Source organism: Camelina sativa, chromosome 3 (genome assembly GCF_000633955.1).
Source record: "Camelina sativa cultivar DH55 chromosome 3, Cs, whole genome shotgun sequence".
In the NCBI taxonomy this organism is placed as follows: Eukaryota; Viridiplantae; Streptophyta; class Magnoliopsida; order Brassicales; family Brassicaceae; genus Camelina; species Camelina sativa.
This window is the reverse complement of record NC_025687.1, coordinates 13,965,946-13,983,814: the sequence shown is the minus strand read 5'-3', so window position 1 is coordinate 13,983,814 and position 17,869 is coordinate 13,965,946. Positions and strand designations below refer to the sequence as shown.

The window sequence follows — 17,869 nt, the reverse complement described above, 5'->3', positions numbered from 1 at the left end:
TTATAAATTACTTAAATAAGATAAGTCTTAAAACATTAGTCTTATCCTGATAATAGTAGGAAAAAATCTGATCGTATAGCAACTAATATTCTTATATACTCAAATGGTTGGATCTTAAAAAACATTTTGGTCTTTTGGAATTCGGAGAACATAAATATACTATATGATTACATTTTTAATCTTAGAAACATAAAAGTTAAAGAAGAGACGTGGAGGCAAATGGCAGAGTCTTTGACCATTAGGGTCAGCATAGTCGTGCGTGCATGTCATGTGTTCTTCCTTCCTCTTTTTTGATAATGATGAGCGAAACCCTATGTCATTTTATATATTTAGTCCACGCTTGATACTATTTCTGTCACGAATTTGTGTTCGTTTAATTAAAGTGATATTAGTTACTTAAAAATTCTATAATCACCGCTTGAATTTAACTATGTGAGCTGGTCGAACCCACTATTCATATTCGTATGTGTTATATTTTGCAGTACAACTAAGTAACTAACCTTAAAGGCTTAAACCCAAAATAACATTCTTTGACCAAAAGTGTTCAGGTGGGAACAGGTTCAACTTTCTTGGATATTAAGGAGCCAAAAAAGCTTCATTCACTCGCTTTTTGTTTTTGCTATTGGAGTTAGAAAATGCTAAAGCACTAGTCGGAGTTTTCTGTAGCATATCTAATTTTTTTTTATCACAAAACCAAGAAAAGTTTTATAATAATACACTTAAAGTCTAGGTGGTTTGATAAGTCAATTAGACGTTTGAGCTTTTTAGTTATTATAAAATAAACAGAAAATGTTTCTAGAAATAAAAACTGATCATAACAGATTATTATCATATAAAGAAATTAAAATAGTACGATTGATAGGTAAAATGTGAGACACTTGTACAAGTATAAGGGGTGCATGGTTGTCGCTTTCTCTTAAAAATTTCACCTACAAATTACTGCTTATATTACCCTTTAAATTTCCCTTAAATTTAAACTCTATACTGTTATCATAAAGGACTTAATCGAATTTTCTTTATATAAAATCATATTGTATTTCTGAATTGTTTTCTAGACGAACACGTGTATTTTTAGTTACATAAATAACTAATTAATCTATTAAAACATATCACCAAAGTTCTGATAGGTTGAATGATCAATTCCTTTACCATAAATTAAATACATTTTCACATTCAATCATCATCTATGTATGTCGTGTGATACTTTTAGTTTCAATAAAGCTCTATGACTCATCCAAACTAGAGAGTTTATCAGTTTCAATTATATAACTAAAACATGAAATATAAACTTTGAACTAACTACTCATGTCAGCTTGACAAAAAAGAAAAGACAAAAGAACCACTCATGTCAATTCTTCTTAGTTGAGTGTGAGTGTGACACTAAATTATGAATGTTTCGACGATCAGAGCAGGTGCTGTGTTTGGTAATATGTATTGTTACCCATAGGTAAATGGCAATCTTTCAACTTATGAGTTAACATAAAAGTTAATTAATATTTAGAGTTGTTTAATAGGTCACAATCTAATATATTCGCTAAGTATTTTTTACTTATCCTTAATTTCGTCAAAACAATGAGAAAAATCAATTACCGTGATGTCCTTGCCGTTCAGGGACATACGTTTCTCCTTTCTAACCATCGACTGTCTAAAAAAATCGAAATTGTTGACTGATTTTTCATTGTTTATTTATGACCTAATAAATGCTTTTTTTTTTTAAAATAACATCATCAACAAATGGGTAGTGTTACATTCATCTATGCTATATTTTGTATGAGATAAATATGAAATATATAACAAAGGCCAAAGACAAGCCGACAAATAATTAGGAAATTTAAATAAGAAATCAAAAGTCAAAAGTCAACGTTTAGGCTTAGTTGAATTAGAGATATGAAGTTTCAACATCCACTCCACTAATGTCGTTTTCTTATCACTTATTTAAGATTAACAATTGATATTAATCGGATAAATTGTACGGACCGTAACACACTTTGCATAAAATGTAGTTTAGTTGTCTTTTTAGTTTACGTTTTCTAAAATAGCCACGTCTTCATCATTGCAGAACTGCGTCATATGGTCTACGTCTACGCGAAAAGATGGTTTACCGAATGGTTAAAAAGAAAATTATTTCGAAAATATAAACGTTTTGAAGAGGAGATATATATATAGATCACGACGACGTCGCCTTTTTCTCTACGATTCTTTGAAGTAACAACTAACAACTTTGAGTGTCAAATGAACTAAGAGCATTCTATTTTTTTATTGGGGTGGTAAATAGTAAGGTAGATGTGTCGACATAATAGCAAGTCTTACATTGCATTCATCTATGTTGGCTACAATAATGCCCCCTTTCTTTAATTATTTGAAATAACAGCTAACTACTTCGAGTGTCAAAGCTAATTTACTAAGAGCAATTTTTATTTCTCACTGTTTTTGAGAATCAAAACTAACAGGGCTTAAACTAAAGGCGTTACTTATTATGATGGAGTAGGCTACAATCAATCCTTCACTACCAACAGAAGTTGAAACATCTATTTGAATCATTCAAATTTAAAATTAGAGCATGAACTATTTATCCACAAAATGACTTTGAGTAAATCAAGAATTAGTAGCAATATCATCAAAATTATGCGAAGTAGAAAATAGAACAGAATCGTTTTTCTTTCTAATAATATTCAAATCATAGCAGGCAATGTGAAAAGAGAGCATCATAAGATGAAGATAGTTAACAGACGAAATGCCAAAAAATAAAAATGCAGAGTTTCAGTTTTACTTTAATCTCATCCCAAGCATCTAGAAGAAAATCATCAAAGATTCACTGACAATAAACATATTTAACAGTAGCTTTTAAGTAGTGAACGCACACTCGACAGTGAGATCCCCCATAGATTTGCAAAGTACAGCATAACATTCTTCTTCCTAATCGTCATCCACCCCACGGCGCCTATGGATCTGTAAACACATCCGAGATAAACTTAAACTCAATGACATTGATGGTTAAGGCAAGACCTGGTTTTGTGTTTTTGAGGATTGTGTAGACTGTACCGTGACTTTCGTTTGCTTGGCAGTTTGGCTGTTTATTTGTTCCAAGAGTGTTATGAGCCGTTCCTCAGAAACCTGTAAAGCAAACAGAGTATTTCAATAACTCTTAGATGCATAACAGTCATACAGACTCTTGGATAAAACCAGATGATACCTAAGAACTATGAAATACGAAATGGGAAAAGCGTCTGGATCTTTACCTTTTCAACTATCTGTCCCATTTGAGCAGCCCTCAAAATAACATCCTCTACACCTCTAGCTTTCTCAGGTTTTACCAGGGCAATTCGAGCAACTATAGAGAAAAATAGAAGAAGAAGAAAGAGAAGCATCAAAGATATATAAACACAATAAATATTGTCTCACTCGAGCTTTGGAAGATCTAACATAATAAAGGAAAAAAGGGAGAGTAGCTAGATGAACTCCCAAAACATACTAGATGGGACTTACTTCTCTCTCTGGCTTGGGAAGACAATATTTGACTAAGCATCATTTGTCTACGTTCATCAGCTTCCCTACACGAGAATGTTCAAATAAGAGAATACATTAGTTCAAAAACAGAATTCCAAACCGAAGAAAATCATATATACATGTCAAACTAATACACAAGGATACACACACCTTCTAGCATCATCCTGTTGTTTCTCTTGCTCTGGATTCTGCTGATTACCACCCTGCTTACCCTGCAAAATTATGCAGTTTAGTGAAAATCTCACAAGGGAAACGAGACACAAAAAGTACACATTAATTATTTGAGAAGAAATCAGATATCAGTTAAAGATTTATCAAGAAATTTTACCAAGCCTTGTCGACCCATAAGCTCTTGCATTCTCCTCTGCCTAATAGCTTCTAGTTCAGGATCCGCCTACACACATCAGGAGCAGATATAATAATCATGAAAAATTGCAGTGTCTGCAGCTAACAATAATACAGTGCCCATGTCTATCTTATGTGACACCCAACAACCATTTCCCTACTTAGATATATAACTCACCCAATGACAAAGTGCAATGAATGTTAACCAGATAGAGATGAAAGGCGAATTCAATGAGTTTGATTTCACTAAAGGTATAATAATAATAATCACACACCTTATTCACACAAGACAGATTCAATAAATAAAAAAAGAAGGGCCGGGGCAACTAGAAATCAAGCAGATCCAACTGATTCAAACCCTAACGTAACAATCATGAAATTTCAAAACTCTCTTAAGCATACCAACACTTGGCACTGATACTTTTGCATCAATTGTTTTTTTTTTTTTTACCGAGATAAAAGAGATTGAATCTAATATCAAGCAGCGAACTCAGTTTCAAATCAAAGAACAGAATCACGTTAAATTCGTTCAAATCACGTTCTAGTCCCGAAACAAAGAGGTGTTACGAGGGAAAACGAAATCAACTCAATGAGAAATCTAACTTAGGCATAAATTGAAAGAAGAATCTAACCATTATTGCACAAAACCCTAAGAAAAATTCGACAACAAAAAGAAATTGAAAGAAGCGTAAATAATTAGAAGAGAGAAAAGAATCTAACCATTGGAGCAGTGTTCGTCTCTTTCCTCTTGGATGCCAAATCGAAATCAAAAGAGCCAATACAGAACAGAGCTCTCTCTCTCTCTCAAAGGAGAAATGCTTTAAAAACCCAAACGAAGCTTAGCTTTTGTTAGACGCGCTTCATCATCATATACAGTCTGTCTGTCTTATAATTTACATAATCGCCCCCATATATTTTTAAAGTTTTGTTACTAACACAACAACTTATGATTTATGGCATTTACCCCCATTTATTTTATTAGTCAACCCTTCTTCAGCGTTAGAAGAAGAATAAAATCTGAGAAATGGATTCGTCTCAGGGAAGCTCAGCTGCTACGATTGTGATTCCGAACATCAACAACGAGAAGCTGGTGGGTCTGCTTCATGATACTGGTTCTACTGAAATTGTGGTCTTGTGCCATGGCTATCGATCTAACAAGGTTAAGTTTTTGCTTTTACTCTTTCTTCTTCTCAGCTCTTGTGGTCGTGACTGACACTTGGATCACTTCCGACTTCCGAGTTCCGCTGTGTTTCGAAACTTACATGTGGTTGCCTAATTTATTTGATCAGTTTGTGTAATTGTGCCTTTAAAATAGCTAGGCATCTTTTAGTTGTTTTGTAACTTTGTTTTGTCTTTTTTACTCATTGGAGTTAGGTAAATGGGTGACTCTGGATTGTAATCAATATGAATGTTTAGGGTAAAAACTTCAAATCTGTTGATGCCAATTTGACTTCTTCAAGCTGTTTGCTTTTTTGACAATTAGATCATAACATTTCATGGTGTTTGACTTGTCATTTAGCTTATGATATTATATATATGCAGAATGACCCAGTCATGATAAGTGTTGCTACTGCTATAGAGAAAGAAGGTATCAGTGCTTTCCGTTTTGATTTCTCTGGGAATGGGTATGTTTTCTCTTGCTTGCTTGCTTAGTTTATAATTTGTTTTGTATAGTTAGTTTTGATCTTTAAGGGGTTTGTGGTGCTTCCATTGTTGCAGAGAGAGTGAAGGCAGTTTCTATTTTGGTAACTACAACTACGAAGCTGATGATCTACATTCTGTTATTTGTTACTTCACTAACATGAACCGTGTGGTTCCTATCATTCTCGGCCACAGTAAAGGTAAATAGGACTGTTTCATTGTTTCATTTTCTGCCTCGAGCCACGGATTCATACAAGGGGACATTTGCAAGAAACTCTTTAACTTATTTTGACATTGCATATGTAGGAGGTGATGTGGTCCTCGTCTATGCCTCCAAGTACCACGATATCCGCAATGTAATCAATCTTTCCGGACGATATGATCTAAAGTAAGGCATAGGAGAGCGTCTTGGGGAAGATTTTTTGGAAAGAGTTACGCAACAAGGATTCATTGATGTTAAAGAAGGTAGGTATATATTGTTATCACTCCTTTGGTCTTCCTGTACTGTGTCATATCAGCACTCTACTTGTCTTCATTAAATGTGATGGTATCTTACAGGAAACTCCGGGTATCGTGTTACCGAGGAGAGCTTAATGGAGAGGTTGAACACTGATATGCATGAAGCTGGTCTCAAGATTGACAAAGAATGCAGGTTTGGATAGCTGAGTTCTCTCTAAATCATATGGCATGTTTGGGATATAAACAAACTATGATTAATTGTAATTGCAGGGTCTTGACGGTTCATGGATCCGCGGATGAGGTTATACCCCTGGAAGATGCCAAGGAGTTTGCGAAAATCATACCGAACCACAAGCTGGAGATTGTGGAAGGAGCTGATCATTGTTATACCAAACATCTAAGTCAACTAGGTACAACAGTTATGAAGTTCATAAAGACAGTCATTGTGACCAACTAGTTTTTTTCTTTTTCCCTTTTAAGTAATGTTCATGACATTTTCCACACTGAGTCCGCAATTTTGGTTTGTTTTCCGGTTTAAGAATAATGGTAACCAAAATAAATTGAAGATTGATTAAACCTGATGTTAATATTATTTTTGTTAATGGCAATCAAATACACTGTTCTACATGGATTTGTCACTAAACTAGCAGGATACCAATGGCAAATCAAAATTGTTTGCTCAAATACTGTTATTATTTAGGCTCTTCTTCATAAAGTTTGAAATTAATTAAAAATCTTATCCATTGCTATCACTCGACAACAATGAAAGGTCTTATTTTCAATAATTGACAATATAACGTTACTGTCATCCAGATATGAAAAGAAAACAATGACAGGACAGCTCTTCTTACAATCAATTGCAATAATTGTTCCTCTTTTTCCTCTCCTGCAACAAAGCAAACAAGTTGAAAATGGATTCGTCTCAGGGAAGCTTAGCTGCTACTAGTACACTACAAAAGATTGTGATTCCTAACAGCCACAACGAGAAGCTGGTGGGTCTGCTTCATGAAACTGGTTCTCCTGAAATTGTGGTCTTGTGCCACGGCTGTCTATCAAACAAGGTTAGTTTTGGTTTATTTTGATTAAAAGGTTTTGCCTTTAATATAGCTAGAAACATACTGACACATAGAGTTAGATAATGGGTGAATCTTGATTGTGTAATCAATACAAATGTCGAGGGCAAACTTCAGATCTGTTGATAAGACATCAAGGGTAGCCTATGTTGCTAGGAGTTCTACATAGAATTAACTTGTCCTTTTGGATTATGAAACTATGCAGAATGACCCAATCATCAAATATGTTGCTGCTGCTATAGAAAAAGAAGGGATCAGCGCTTTCCGTTTTGATTTCTCTGGGAATGGGTATGCTTTCTCTTGCTTGCTTACTTTATCATTTGTTTTACCTAGTTAGTTTTGATATTGAAGGGTTTGTGGTGCTTTTATGGTTGCAGAGAGAGTGAAGGCAGTTTCTATTTTGGTAACTACAACTATGAAGCTGATGATCTACGTTCTGTTATCCGATACTTCACTAACATGAACCGTGTGGTTCCTATCATTCTTGGCCACAGTAAAGGTAAATAGGACTATTTGATTTTTCTCTGCCTCGAGCAACGGATGGGGTGAACCTGACATTGCAAGAAACTATTTTGACATTGCATAGGTGGTAATGTGGTCCTCGTTTATGCCTCCAAGTATCACGATATCCGCAATGTAATCAATCTCACTGGATATTCTGATCTGAAGAAAGACTTAGTAAGGCGTCTTGGGGAAAATTATTTGGAAAGAATTGAGCAACAAGGATACATTGATGCTAGGGAAGGTACTGTTATGGCTCATTACTTTTTACTGTGCTGTCTCAGATCAGTTGTCTAGTACTGTCTTTATCCATGCGCTGGTCTGTTGTTACAGAATGGCGTAATATAAAGGTTATCGACTATCGTGTTACCAAGGAGAGCTTAATGGAAAGGTTAAACACTAATATGCATGAAGTTTGCCTCAAGATTGACAAAGAATGCAGGTGAGGTTCGCTGAGTTTTTCTTTTAACTGGGATACAAACAAACCATGATTGATTGTAATGATGGCAGGGTCTTGACGGTTCATGGATCGGCTGATGAGGTAATACCTCTGGAAGATGCCAAGGCGTTTGAGAAGATCATACCCAACCACAAGCTGGAGATTGTGGAAGGAGCTGATCATTGTTTTAACGAACATCTAAGTCAGCTAGCTACAACAGTTATGGAGTTCATAAAGACAGTCATTGTGAACAACTAGTTTTTTTCTCTCTCTCTTTGAGTAGTAATAATGTTCATGACGCCATAAAACATACATTTTCCAAACGCAGTCCGCATTTTAATTTGTTTTTGGGTTCAAGAATAATGGTGACCAAAATAAAAATGTATCTTGCTTGTCATCTAAGTCTTTATGCCTGCTATAAACATCATGCGGGGACTGAATTATGTACCCCATATGATGGGTCTAGAATCATGGAATTGATAGGTATGCGGCTCAACATCCTCCCATTCTCTATCAGTATCGAAGAAAGAAGAAAAGCCACTGAATGAACCGTTACAGCCATATGCAGTGACCTTTATTCTTTACTTAGATAACTCTCTCTCTCCAAGGCCCAATACTACTTCTTAAGGAGCTACTGGATCCACTTAGCTTGACTCTTAGCCACTTGGGCTTTTCTTCTTTCTTCGATACTGATAGAGAATGGGAGGATGTTGAGCCGCATACGTATCAGGAACATTACAATCAGCAACAGTCATCTTTTGTCTCAAAGCACACAACATTAGTTTGTGATATTAGGCAACCACACATGTGAGAAGCCCTTTGGTTTGCTTGGAAACTTTGTAGAGCAAACCTAACAGCAACTTCGGCCTCTGCTTTGTATATGGCACTTGGAAACTTTGTAGAGCAAACCTAACAGCAAGTTCGGCCTCTTCTTTGTATATGGCTCACATCATATGGAGTACATGAACATATGGTCAAATTCGTGGCGAAAAAGTTGATTGGCACATAGAAAATTTAACAGAGACCTCGTCTTATGAGCTTTGTTATCTCAATGATTCAGACTATTTTACGTGTCTTTTATGCAACAAGGTGACAACTGACATGACAAGGTGACAGCTGACATGTATCATTTAAGAGTACAGTACTATCAATACAAAAACTGATTCTGATTTTGTTTACTGGATGAGAATATAATCAGCATCAAACATATCTCCAGCCGTTGGAGAGAGGTTGTTTCTCCTGAGTTGGGCATGAGTCTCTGCTTCATGTTGAAATATTTTGACGACATCTTGTAGCTCCAACTTTCTAACTTCCACTTGTTCTTCTGTGATGGGCGGTTTAAGCCCCAAGTATACCAGACCAATCACAATCAAAACAACTCCAAGAAGAACCATAAGGATAGTGAACAAAAGAAACGCATAAGGCGTGTTCTGTGCCCCAGGTATACCATCAACATTGATTCCAAAGAGTCCTACAATTATCGTAAGCACAAGCCCACATCCTCCAAAGACAGCTAAGTTGTGGCTTACTCGTAGGCTTTTGTCCTGAAAGTGCAAATTGTGGTTTCAGCAAAAGGTTCTATTATGCTAGATCTATGAGTAATAATACGATGATAATTTTATTCGTTATAGGAAGAACCTGTAACCAAGCGCGAACACTGCTTTGCATTACGTCCTGAATTGTGAAGAGACGTCCACGGACGGCTTCTTGTTCCTCAAGCATTTCTCTTGTGTTCTTCCTCAAACCCTCTAACAAATGTCGAGGTATGTTTCCCCTTAGATGCTGAAGAAGCTCAAAGATAATCTCCTCTCTTGCGTGTAGTGACCACTTCACTCGGATGACCTGCCATCAGAAAACAGAGACTTCATGTTCATGACTATAGTTCAGTTTGTCGCACATGTCACCATCAAGTCTCGATTATAACGTCAACAAAGGCCTTTCCAACTCAAGACCAATTATTTTCCATTTAATTTTGTATTGAGTTTAGCTACACTGAAGAGAGGATGACCTGTCTGGATAATTTTCTGATCTCTTGGTTGAGAATAATACTGAAAAGATTCAAATCCTCATGGTTTCTCCTAATAAACAAGAAAATATAGTATTTGTTACTAAAACAAATATAGTATTGTTTATCATCCCACAAAAATGGATATGTATCTGTTAGAACCTGTTCATAAACTTCAATTCGATTTCATCGGCTGCACCAAATATAGATTTACGGAATAATCTATCACCAATCAATGACAACAAAAAGATCTTGTTAGATACTCTCCAGAAAAGAACATTATATAGAACACAAGTCGCTTGTTTGATCAGCAAAACTAGATTAGTGTTCATCAAAGAAAAGATAAACCAGAAAATTTTCGTCACCTATCATCCCATCGAGAAAGACGGCAAGCCAAGTGCGCTATAACTTCATGAACTGTCCTTGGTACATTATAGCCTCCTGCATAAAGCAACTCCTATCATGTAAAAGAAACAGATACAAAAACGCATGTCAGTATCCATATTGCAGGCCTATGTAATTTAAGCTTAAAACACTTGGAATATTTGGAAACTTTTTGAACGAACCTCTACTTCAGTGATGCCGAGGACATTAGTGTTGGACACATTTCCTTTTATGTGCATCACAGATACCAAAAAGTTCTTCGCTTGCCAAGAACGAAAAACAACGGGTACATCATCCTCACTGATTACTGGATCACCGACTGATTGTCCTAAAAGCTCAAACAATAAACCCCCAGCAACCCTCACTGGAACCTAAGAAAATAAACCGGAATGGAAATTAGACAAAACATCCAAGCAAAATACACTAAACATGATTAAACAACTGTAATAATCCATCTCAAGTAACACTAAATGAAAAAACTTTACTATGTTAAGAGACCATCACACATCTTTTATCCTATCTAAAACCACTATGATCCATGTGGAATTTGTACACTCAACTTGCATTGTATTTGGTTAGGGAGCAAGGGACATATATACCTCATATAGAAGGTGTCTCATGCGTTCACTTATGAGCTTACTTTCATCCCTCAATGCGAGACTAATTGCAGGATGCAACCATGTAGCACATTTAAGCCATCCCTCAACGAAAGAATGTCCAGCAGCCATGTGACACCACCATGTTGGGCCACCTGGTCGTTCCCAATAAGGAGCAGCTAAATCAGTAACAGGGACATCCTCTTCTTCATCCATTAACTCGAGGTTAGGCCACTCCGCATTGACTTGAACCATTTGAACAAGTTCAGAGATTCTAGTCCAACCAATAGGTACCCAATGACTCCCCTCGTATCTCTCAACTTGTCCGGTTGGATTCAAATCCAAAGAAGGTACCGACCTTGACCTTGACATATCGACTGGAGACGAATCAACAAAGGGGTTATGATGAGCAGGGGACGTATGTTTGGTTAGTCCATCTTCTTGCTTCAAGCTGCTTTTGTCAAGATGTTTCGAATCAACATGTTTTTTGGGGCCTCGGATAAATTCAAAGGCGCAAATAATCCCATCAGTCCAAAGATCACTCTTGGCAATACCGGAATGATTTTTGCTGTCAACCTTCTTGGCATTACTCTCTTTAGAAACTGAATGATTCTCCCCATTTTCACCCATGGCCAAATCACTAGAATATGAACATCAACCAGCTTCTTCTTACTGCATGTATCAAAGAATGAGACAGTGAAAAAATCATCAAGACAGATAACTTGAACTCTGCATAGAATTTAAACATGTGCACTTTAAATCTGTCACAACACAAAAGAGAATCTGAAATCAAAGCAGCAAAAAAACTGCAAATCAACAAATACTAGTTACATACATGCAAGAAACAGAACTAATGTACGGAGTAGCATAACTTGAGAAACCATAGGGTTAAGAACGAATATTATTATTTAAAAAAAAAAAATCGCAAGGATGCGGTTACAATCAAAAGTAACCTCCCTAGTAAGGGTTTTTGGCAGAAACCCAGAATTTTATAATTAGAAATAGCAAGTTCAACAGAATCCAAAGACGAAGATTGATTGAGATAAGTAGAGATACAAATCCAAAGTAATAAGATCATAAAAGTTGCTCACCATAAAAGCAGATGTATCTCTTTTCTGTAGATGCCAAACCCCAAACACTTCAGAGTTCGCAACCACACTTTTAATAAAGGAATACTTTTTTTTTTGTTCATTCTATTTACACCCTAATCAGGAATATGTACTTTAGAAGCAAATAGCGGCTTTAACAGACGCGCGTCAAAAGTGTTTCACATTCTTAGCACCATATGTTTTGGATTCTTACAAATTTAACCGTAAACTTACGAAATGTAGGATTTAACCCCCCTCACTTTCACAAAAATTCTCACAAGTCTCTGTTTCGTTTCCGCAACTGCTTGCCGCACCAATGAGACGGCTTTTGCTGCCTAAACTTTTCTCAATCTCTAGAACACAGGTTCCCCCCCCCCCCAATNCCCCCCCAAATTATCTCTCTTTCTTCGTTTTTGTATACATTTATATCAGGATTTGCGTGTGTTAAATTTCTCAAATTTTTGTGTTTTTTTGGTGATACTTTAAGGTTCCAGCTGCTGCATCAGTATTGCATAATCTGTACGGACGTCACAAACGGTAATGATTTGATATGGATTTTAATACTTCAGTGAATCTTTTGGGTTTGAATTTTACAATTTTTTTTTTTTTGGTTTTGCTTAGGAATAGTGGGCAAAGGACGGATTTTGATACTTGGGTTGTGATTATAATCTGGGTTTTGATATGTATGTGTTCTATCTTTTTGATTGTTCTTGTTCTTGTTGTGCGTTTGAATCTCAAGATGTTGAAATCAAATTCACTTATTTGTTTTATACCTAGTACTTCTTGTGTAGTTTTGATCATATGTAAAATGAACCAGTTCATTACTGTTGGTGAATTTGGATGTTCTATAGAGGAAAAGCTTCTATGGGATTTACACAATTACTGGCATGTAAAGATAAATTGCAATTTTCTTTGCAGCTTTGTTCATTGGACAAGTAAGATTTTACAAGATGGTGTTGGCTCTGCTTCTGGAGTTAGAACATTTTGCTCCCTAGAGGGTAAAAGTTAGTCGTTCCGCTGCTTTACAACTTGATGTTTGAACCAAGATTTTGCTTCTTTTTTTTTTTTTTGACTGAATCGTGACATGACGTACATGCTTCCTTTGTTGGTAGTACTTGTGTTTGTAGAGTTTTGATGTCTATGAACATCCAATCGACTGAGTTCTGTATCGTATATGGCCAAATTAGGTCCTCTTATAGAGAAACCATACTAGGCATCCTAAGCTTTTTCTATAATGTAAAACCAGCAACTGATGTCAACTCACCTCTGTAATATTATAACAACTTCTATTAAGGACCCCTTAGCCTCTTCCCATCTCTACTTTAGATAAGTCCGTGGTGAATTAGAGGCAAGATGATGATGATGATTAAGGAAGTATAAGTTTCAAACAAGTGTCACTCTTCTAATGTGGTACACTAGATCAATTCAAACAAGTGTCACTCTTTTGAAATATTGCTATGATTTCCTTGTTGCTGCCCTCATAAACAACTTCTTCACCCAATTGGTTAAATGATGGATTTGATATTTACATTCTTCAGCATTTGTGTAGCCAAAAACTCCTCAACCATGTAACTTGGTAATTAATACGGTATTCTTTTCACTCTGTTTTATATTTTTGTTTTAGATTTATTAGCCAAATAGTGTGTGCCATGCAATGCGAAGGATCTGCGCCCCATGACCGAACAAAGTGCCCAAGATCTACTTCAAAAGGTAATATGTTTGTACTTCTCGTTGTGACAGGTGAGATCTATAGTCTGTATCCCTCCTCAATTATTCCTTTTACACAGGTTGCTGGATGGGATTTGGCCAGTGACAATGATACATTAAAGCTGCATCGGTCATGGACAGTGAAAAGTTTTACAAAGGGGCTAGATTTCTTCAAACGTGTAGCTGATGTCGCTGAATCAGAAGGTAAATAAATCATCAACAATACATCACACATGTTCTTGGACCATTCTGAATAAGATTAAAAAAAAAGATAGTCCAAGGAAGATCTGTTACTGTTTTGTCTCACGCATGGACTGATATGATGCAGGTCATCACCCAGATTTGCATCTGGTCGGCTGGAATAATGTGAAAATCGAGATATGGACACATGCGATAGGTGAGAATCATGGTCTCTGATTGCTGATTTGAAGATATGAATCTTATCAATTGCCTGAACCTTAAGAAGCCTCTCATCAAAAACTGTTTTCTTTTGTGAACTTTATAAGTTGCAAGTGCAGACTAAGTGACACGGATTCTCTTGCAACAGGTGGTTTGACGGAAAACGACTTCATTCTTGCCGCTAAGATCAACGAGCTCCAAGTGGAAGATCTTCTGGGGAAGAAGAAAGTTGCCAAATGAAACGGGACTTAGATGAATTCTGCAAGCTAAAGTAACATCGTTATAGACTAGTTCAGATTCGATATGAATAAAATATCTTTACTGGGATGCGTTGGTCTTAAAACTTTGTGAAGCTCACACAAGCGTTCGATCTATGTAAGATAATAACAAAATGAGAGAGAGATTGAGACTTCTGGGTCTATGGTTCTTGTATACCTGTTTCTGGCCTTGAAATCTCAAAACCCAAAAATAAGGCAGTGGCTTTAAGTTTGAAACAAGTAACTTTCATTCCAGAACAATTTATAATTTCAGATATATCATAATGTATGTTTATTTACAACCACAAACTATCCAAACCTCCATAAACTATGTACATTCAAGAATTGCATGAATCTATATACAAGATTGTTGTCATTTCATCCAAAGAGATGAAGCCAACTCAACAAGTTCAGTCTTCAGACAACGGAGGGATTGCCGAAGACGGAACAGTTTCACTGCACATCATCAAGAAATTTTCCGGGTCAAGAACTTTCCCATCATTAAAGTCAGAATTACAAATTCCCTTCAACTGTGTTAAAATCACCTCCCCATCTTCTGATACAGATCGCCAAGTGCACGGTAGAGAGAAGCAGCAGCTGGTGGTCTTGGCAAAGAGCCAAGGAGGATGTCAGGCGCAGATAAGGACTGGCTCCCATAGAACCGTGAGTTCTCACTTGTACGTGTCGTGAAGATGCTTCCTTCAAGCGAGCAGCCGACAAATGCACCTGTTCATTTAATGGCAGTTAACAAAGGTTTATGCAACCAAAAAATCATAGGACTGGTCATAACTTATGAGGCTTAGTTTCAAAATCAACTTTTTATATATGAATATTAGAATGGTTGCAGATTTAGAGTGGCCCATGAAATTTCGTTTTAGACATGGAAGGGAAGAAGTCTAAAAACCATTAACCAAACATTAACATACTAAAAACTTTTGGCTAAGGGAGACAATCATATTCATATGGTTACCTTTGCTGCAGCTGTAGGTATAGGAAGCAGCATATCCACCGCTACCTGCTCGGATATCTGCTTCAACTGCTCGTCCAGTCAAACCAACTGCAGCGCTTAAAGCAGCTCCAACAACAAGATGGGTGTTACTCCCAAACGTTTGGATGGCTTCACGAGTTCTTAAAACGATAATAAAGTCTATGAACTCTCCTCCTGCCTACACAGGTGAATGATGCGAATGATGAGAATATAGACCAAGCAGTGTTTGCAATATCTACGGATTACTAAAAAAGAGCTATGTTACCTGAGCACCCCATCCCAAACCAAATGAAGAGATGGCAGAGGGTGGAGACCAGGAGCCATCATCTCTACGAGCAACCACAAGTCCAGTCCCAATTTTATATGTAACCATAACTCCAACTCTGGCAACAGTGATTACTGCCAGACCTTTTGCTTGTCTTAAAATAGCATCTGGGATCGACCTCTCAGTTCTCGAAGAACCAACCTGATGAGAAATTTTCAAGTCAAAGACACACTATTAGAATTCTGGATTTCATGGACAGACGCTAGTTGGCCATTAACACAGTGATATAGTTGACATGTAAGTATGCTCACACATTAAAAAAAAAGTTGAGAGTGAGCTCAGAACCCACAAATCTTACCTTGGTTATATAACCCCGAATAGTGTTAGTCGCCTTATAAATCTCGTACTCCATGGATTGTCCCCAAGGAAAATTCACCCATGATCTCAACGTACTAAGATCTGTCAAGTCATGGGTTGGCAACTGAGCAGCAGGACTAACTTGGTCCATCAAATAAGGCTGGACAGACTCCAACCTCACAAAACACACATCACAAACCCTTTGAGGATCTGAAACACGAAACTTTGCAGGAACCAAGCTTCTTCCTTTAGAACAGTCCCTACAGAATATTCCACCACAATATCGACAATGATGACGGGAACACATAATCGGATGAAACCTCACACTACACAGCATACAAGCAGAAGCAGCGCTATCCGGTAACCATTTAGGTGGCTCCGTCTCCAGAATCTCTCTCGCATTACCAAAGTTAGCCTCGGTGAGAGTATGAGCCATCTCTTGCCAAGCTTGTTCAAGAAGATGCCCGGACAAAAAATTAATGCCACATCTCTCAAGGTTTCCAGAACTAAGAGCACTCGCTTTACCACGAGCTGCAATCAACATATCCACTATGACATCCCACATAGTTAACTCCTTGTCTTCATCAAATATCTGGTTCCATCCCATATCTCCCTCGGGGAAGTAACCACCATTGAAACTAAGACCTCTTGACCACTCCTCGTGATCAGGTTCTAACATGGGCGGGACTGAAACAGGTATCCAAACCCCTGTTTCCTCAGATAGCGGCGTGTCGTAGAAAAAATATTTACCGCGCTTTTGTTGTTGTTCTGCTGGTTCCAGTGTTTTGCTCTCTTCAACAAAGCCATCACATAAACCAGAATCTTCTTCTCTAGTATCTTTTATACTTTGATCAGCATCAGAATCACCATGAGAAGCACGAGTTTCTCGATCTCTTTCATCCTATGATCACCATTTAACAAACCATTTCGAGCTTAAATTTTAGACCTTTAACTTAAAACTAATACAGAACAATCAAACTTGAGACACCAAACACAGGTGAGATCAGAGATGGCTATACGTTAACGATCATCATAATCACAATTGTTTGTAACAAAAAAAAAATCTCCAAAACCACGATTTTGTTTTTTTTTGTGAATTGAAGTGATAACCCTAGAAATTTTGTATAATTGCGTAGAAAAATTAAAAAGGGAAGAAACAAAATTGGGAGTGGAATCAAAATCGGTAAAGCGTAAAACTCACCATATTCTAGAATTGTTCCTTCTCTTGATTGCCGAAGCTGATCTTTTGATTCTTACAAATTTGTAGTTGTTTGGGGGAAACTCAGATACACGAGAGAGAAGAGAAACGATTTACAACTTTACAAGTTAACACACCGTCGCTAACCTTTCTGAGACGCGACCACATAACATATCATCATCATCATCATCATCATCATCATATATACATCTTTACTCAATTTTACATTTTAATCCTCATATTTTCTAACTATTAATACATCTGACACCAAACTTTGATTAGTTATGATTTTGTCCCATTTGTTAAACGAACGTGTTTTATGTCGGTAAGATGTTACACTGACTGACGCGTAGCCTTTTTATAGTCCACATCTACACACCATCACTAAGCTCTAGCGTATGTGTGATAAGTTCTTTATTAACTGGTGTATGAGTGCAACGAGATTACGAGATATAGGGCATGAATCTTGATTATCTTGTTCATAGATCTTTTTGATTGAGCAATTTGCTAGCTCTAAGACCTATTTTGCATGCAGGCAAAGCAAAACGAAGTTTTATAAAAGCAAGTCAGGCTCAATTTCAGGTTCATGTTGGGATTTGCGTTCAGTATCGAGCCAGGTCTTGTGTGGGATGATTGGCTACAGTATCAGTATGGAGATAG

The 17,869-nt window shown here is 36.9% G+C and overlaps 3 protein-coding genes and 3 pseudogenes across 3 annotated transcripts; 3 read left to right on the top strand and 3 right to left on the bottom strand.

Moving 5' to 3' along the window:
* Positions 2,654-4,693, bottom strand: LOC104777011 (DNA-binding protein DDB_G0278111-like). The gene is made up of 7 exons (XM_010501198.2): positions 4,573-4,693; positions 3,836-3,901; positions 3,658-3,719; positions 3,487-3,551; positions 3,240-3,331; positions 3,043-3,114; positions 2,654-2,949 (listed from the first exon to the last, which is right to left on the bottom strand). Exons 1-7 carry the CDS (start codon positions 4,573-4,575, stop codon positions 2,917-2,919), a joined length of 393 nt encoding a protein of 130 aa, XP_010499500.1. The 5' UTR covers positions 4,576-4,693; the 3' UTR covers positions 2,654-2,916.
* On the top strand, positions 4,685-6,546 carry LOC104777012 (annotated as a pseudogene).
* On the top strand, positions 6,278-8,362 carry LOC104777014 (annotated as a pseudogene).
* LOC104777010 lies at positions 8,972-12,153 on the bottom strand. Its single transcript, XM_010501197.2, has 8 exons — positions 12,042-12,153; positions 10,954-11,622; positions 10,537-10,725; positions 10,336-10,427; positions 10,133-10,192; positions 9,974-10,043; positions 9,604-9,807; positions 8,972-9,509 (listed from the first exon to the last, which is right to left on the bottom strand). Exons 2-8 carry the CDS (start codon positions 11,578-11,580, stop codon positions 9,141-9,143), a joined length of 1,611 nt encoding a protein of 536 aa, XP_010499499.1. The 5' UTR covers positions 11,581-11,622; positions 12,042-12,153; the 3' UTR covers positions 8,972-9,140.
* LOC104777008 lies at positions 12,283-14,703 on the top strand (annotated as a pseudogene).
* On the bottom strand, positions 14,632-17,374 carry LOC104777009. Its single transcript, XM_019243728.1, has 5 exons — positions 17,213-17,374; positions 16,013-16,912; positions 15,655-15,855; positions 15,372-15,567; positions 14,632-15,127 (listed from the first exon to the last, which is right to left on the bottom strand). Exons 1-5 carry the CDS (start codon positions 17,213-17,215, stop codon positions 14,943-14,945), a joined length of 1,485 nt encoding a protein of 494 aa, XP_019099273.1. The 5' UTR covers positions 17,216-17,374; the 3' UTR covers positions 14,632-14,942.

Coding starts and splice junctions, on each gene's coding strand:
- LOC104777011 (XM_010501198.2), bottom strand. Junction 3,552..3,657: donor CAACAGGATGATGCTAGAAG/GTGTGTGTATCC, acceptor ATTCTCGTGTAG/GGAAGCTGATGAACGTAGAC. Junction 3,332..3,486: donor TTCCCAAGCCAGAGAGAGAA/GTAAGTCCCATC, acceptor TTTTCTCTATAG/TTGCTCGAATTGCCCTGGTA.
- LOC104777010 (XM_010501197.2), bottom strand. CDS start 11,580: ATGGGTGAAAATGGGGAGAATCATTCAGTTTCTAAAGAGAGTAATGCC. Junction 9,808..9,973: donor TCAGAAAATTATCCAGACAG/GTCATCCTCTCT, acceptor TTCTGATGGCAG/GTCATCCGAGTGAAGTGGTC. Junction 9,510..9,603: donor GTGTTCGCGCTTGGTTACAG/GTTCTTCCTATA, acceptor TTGCACTTTCAG/GACAAAAGCCTACGAGTAAG.
- LOC104777009 (XM_019243728.1), bottom strand. Junction 15,568..15,654: donor GTTTGGGATGGGGTGCTCAG/GTAACATAGCTC, acceptor TCACCTGTGTAG/GCAGGAGGAGAGTTCATAGA. Junction 15,128..15,371: donor TACCTACAGCTGCAGCAAAG/GTAACCATATGA, acceptor TTAAATGAACAG/GTGCATTTGTCGGCTGCTCG.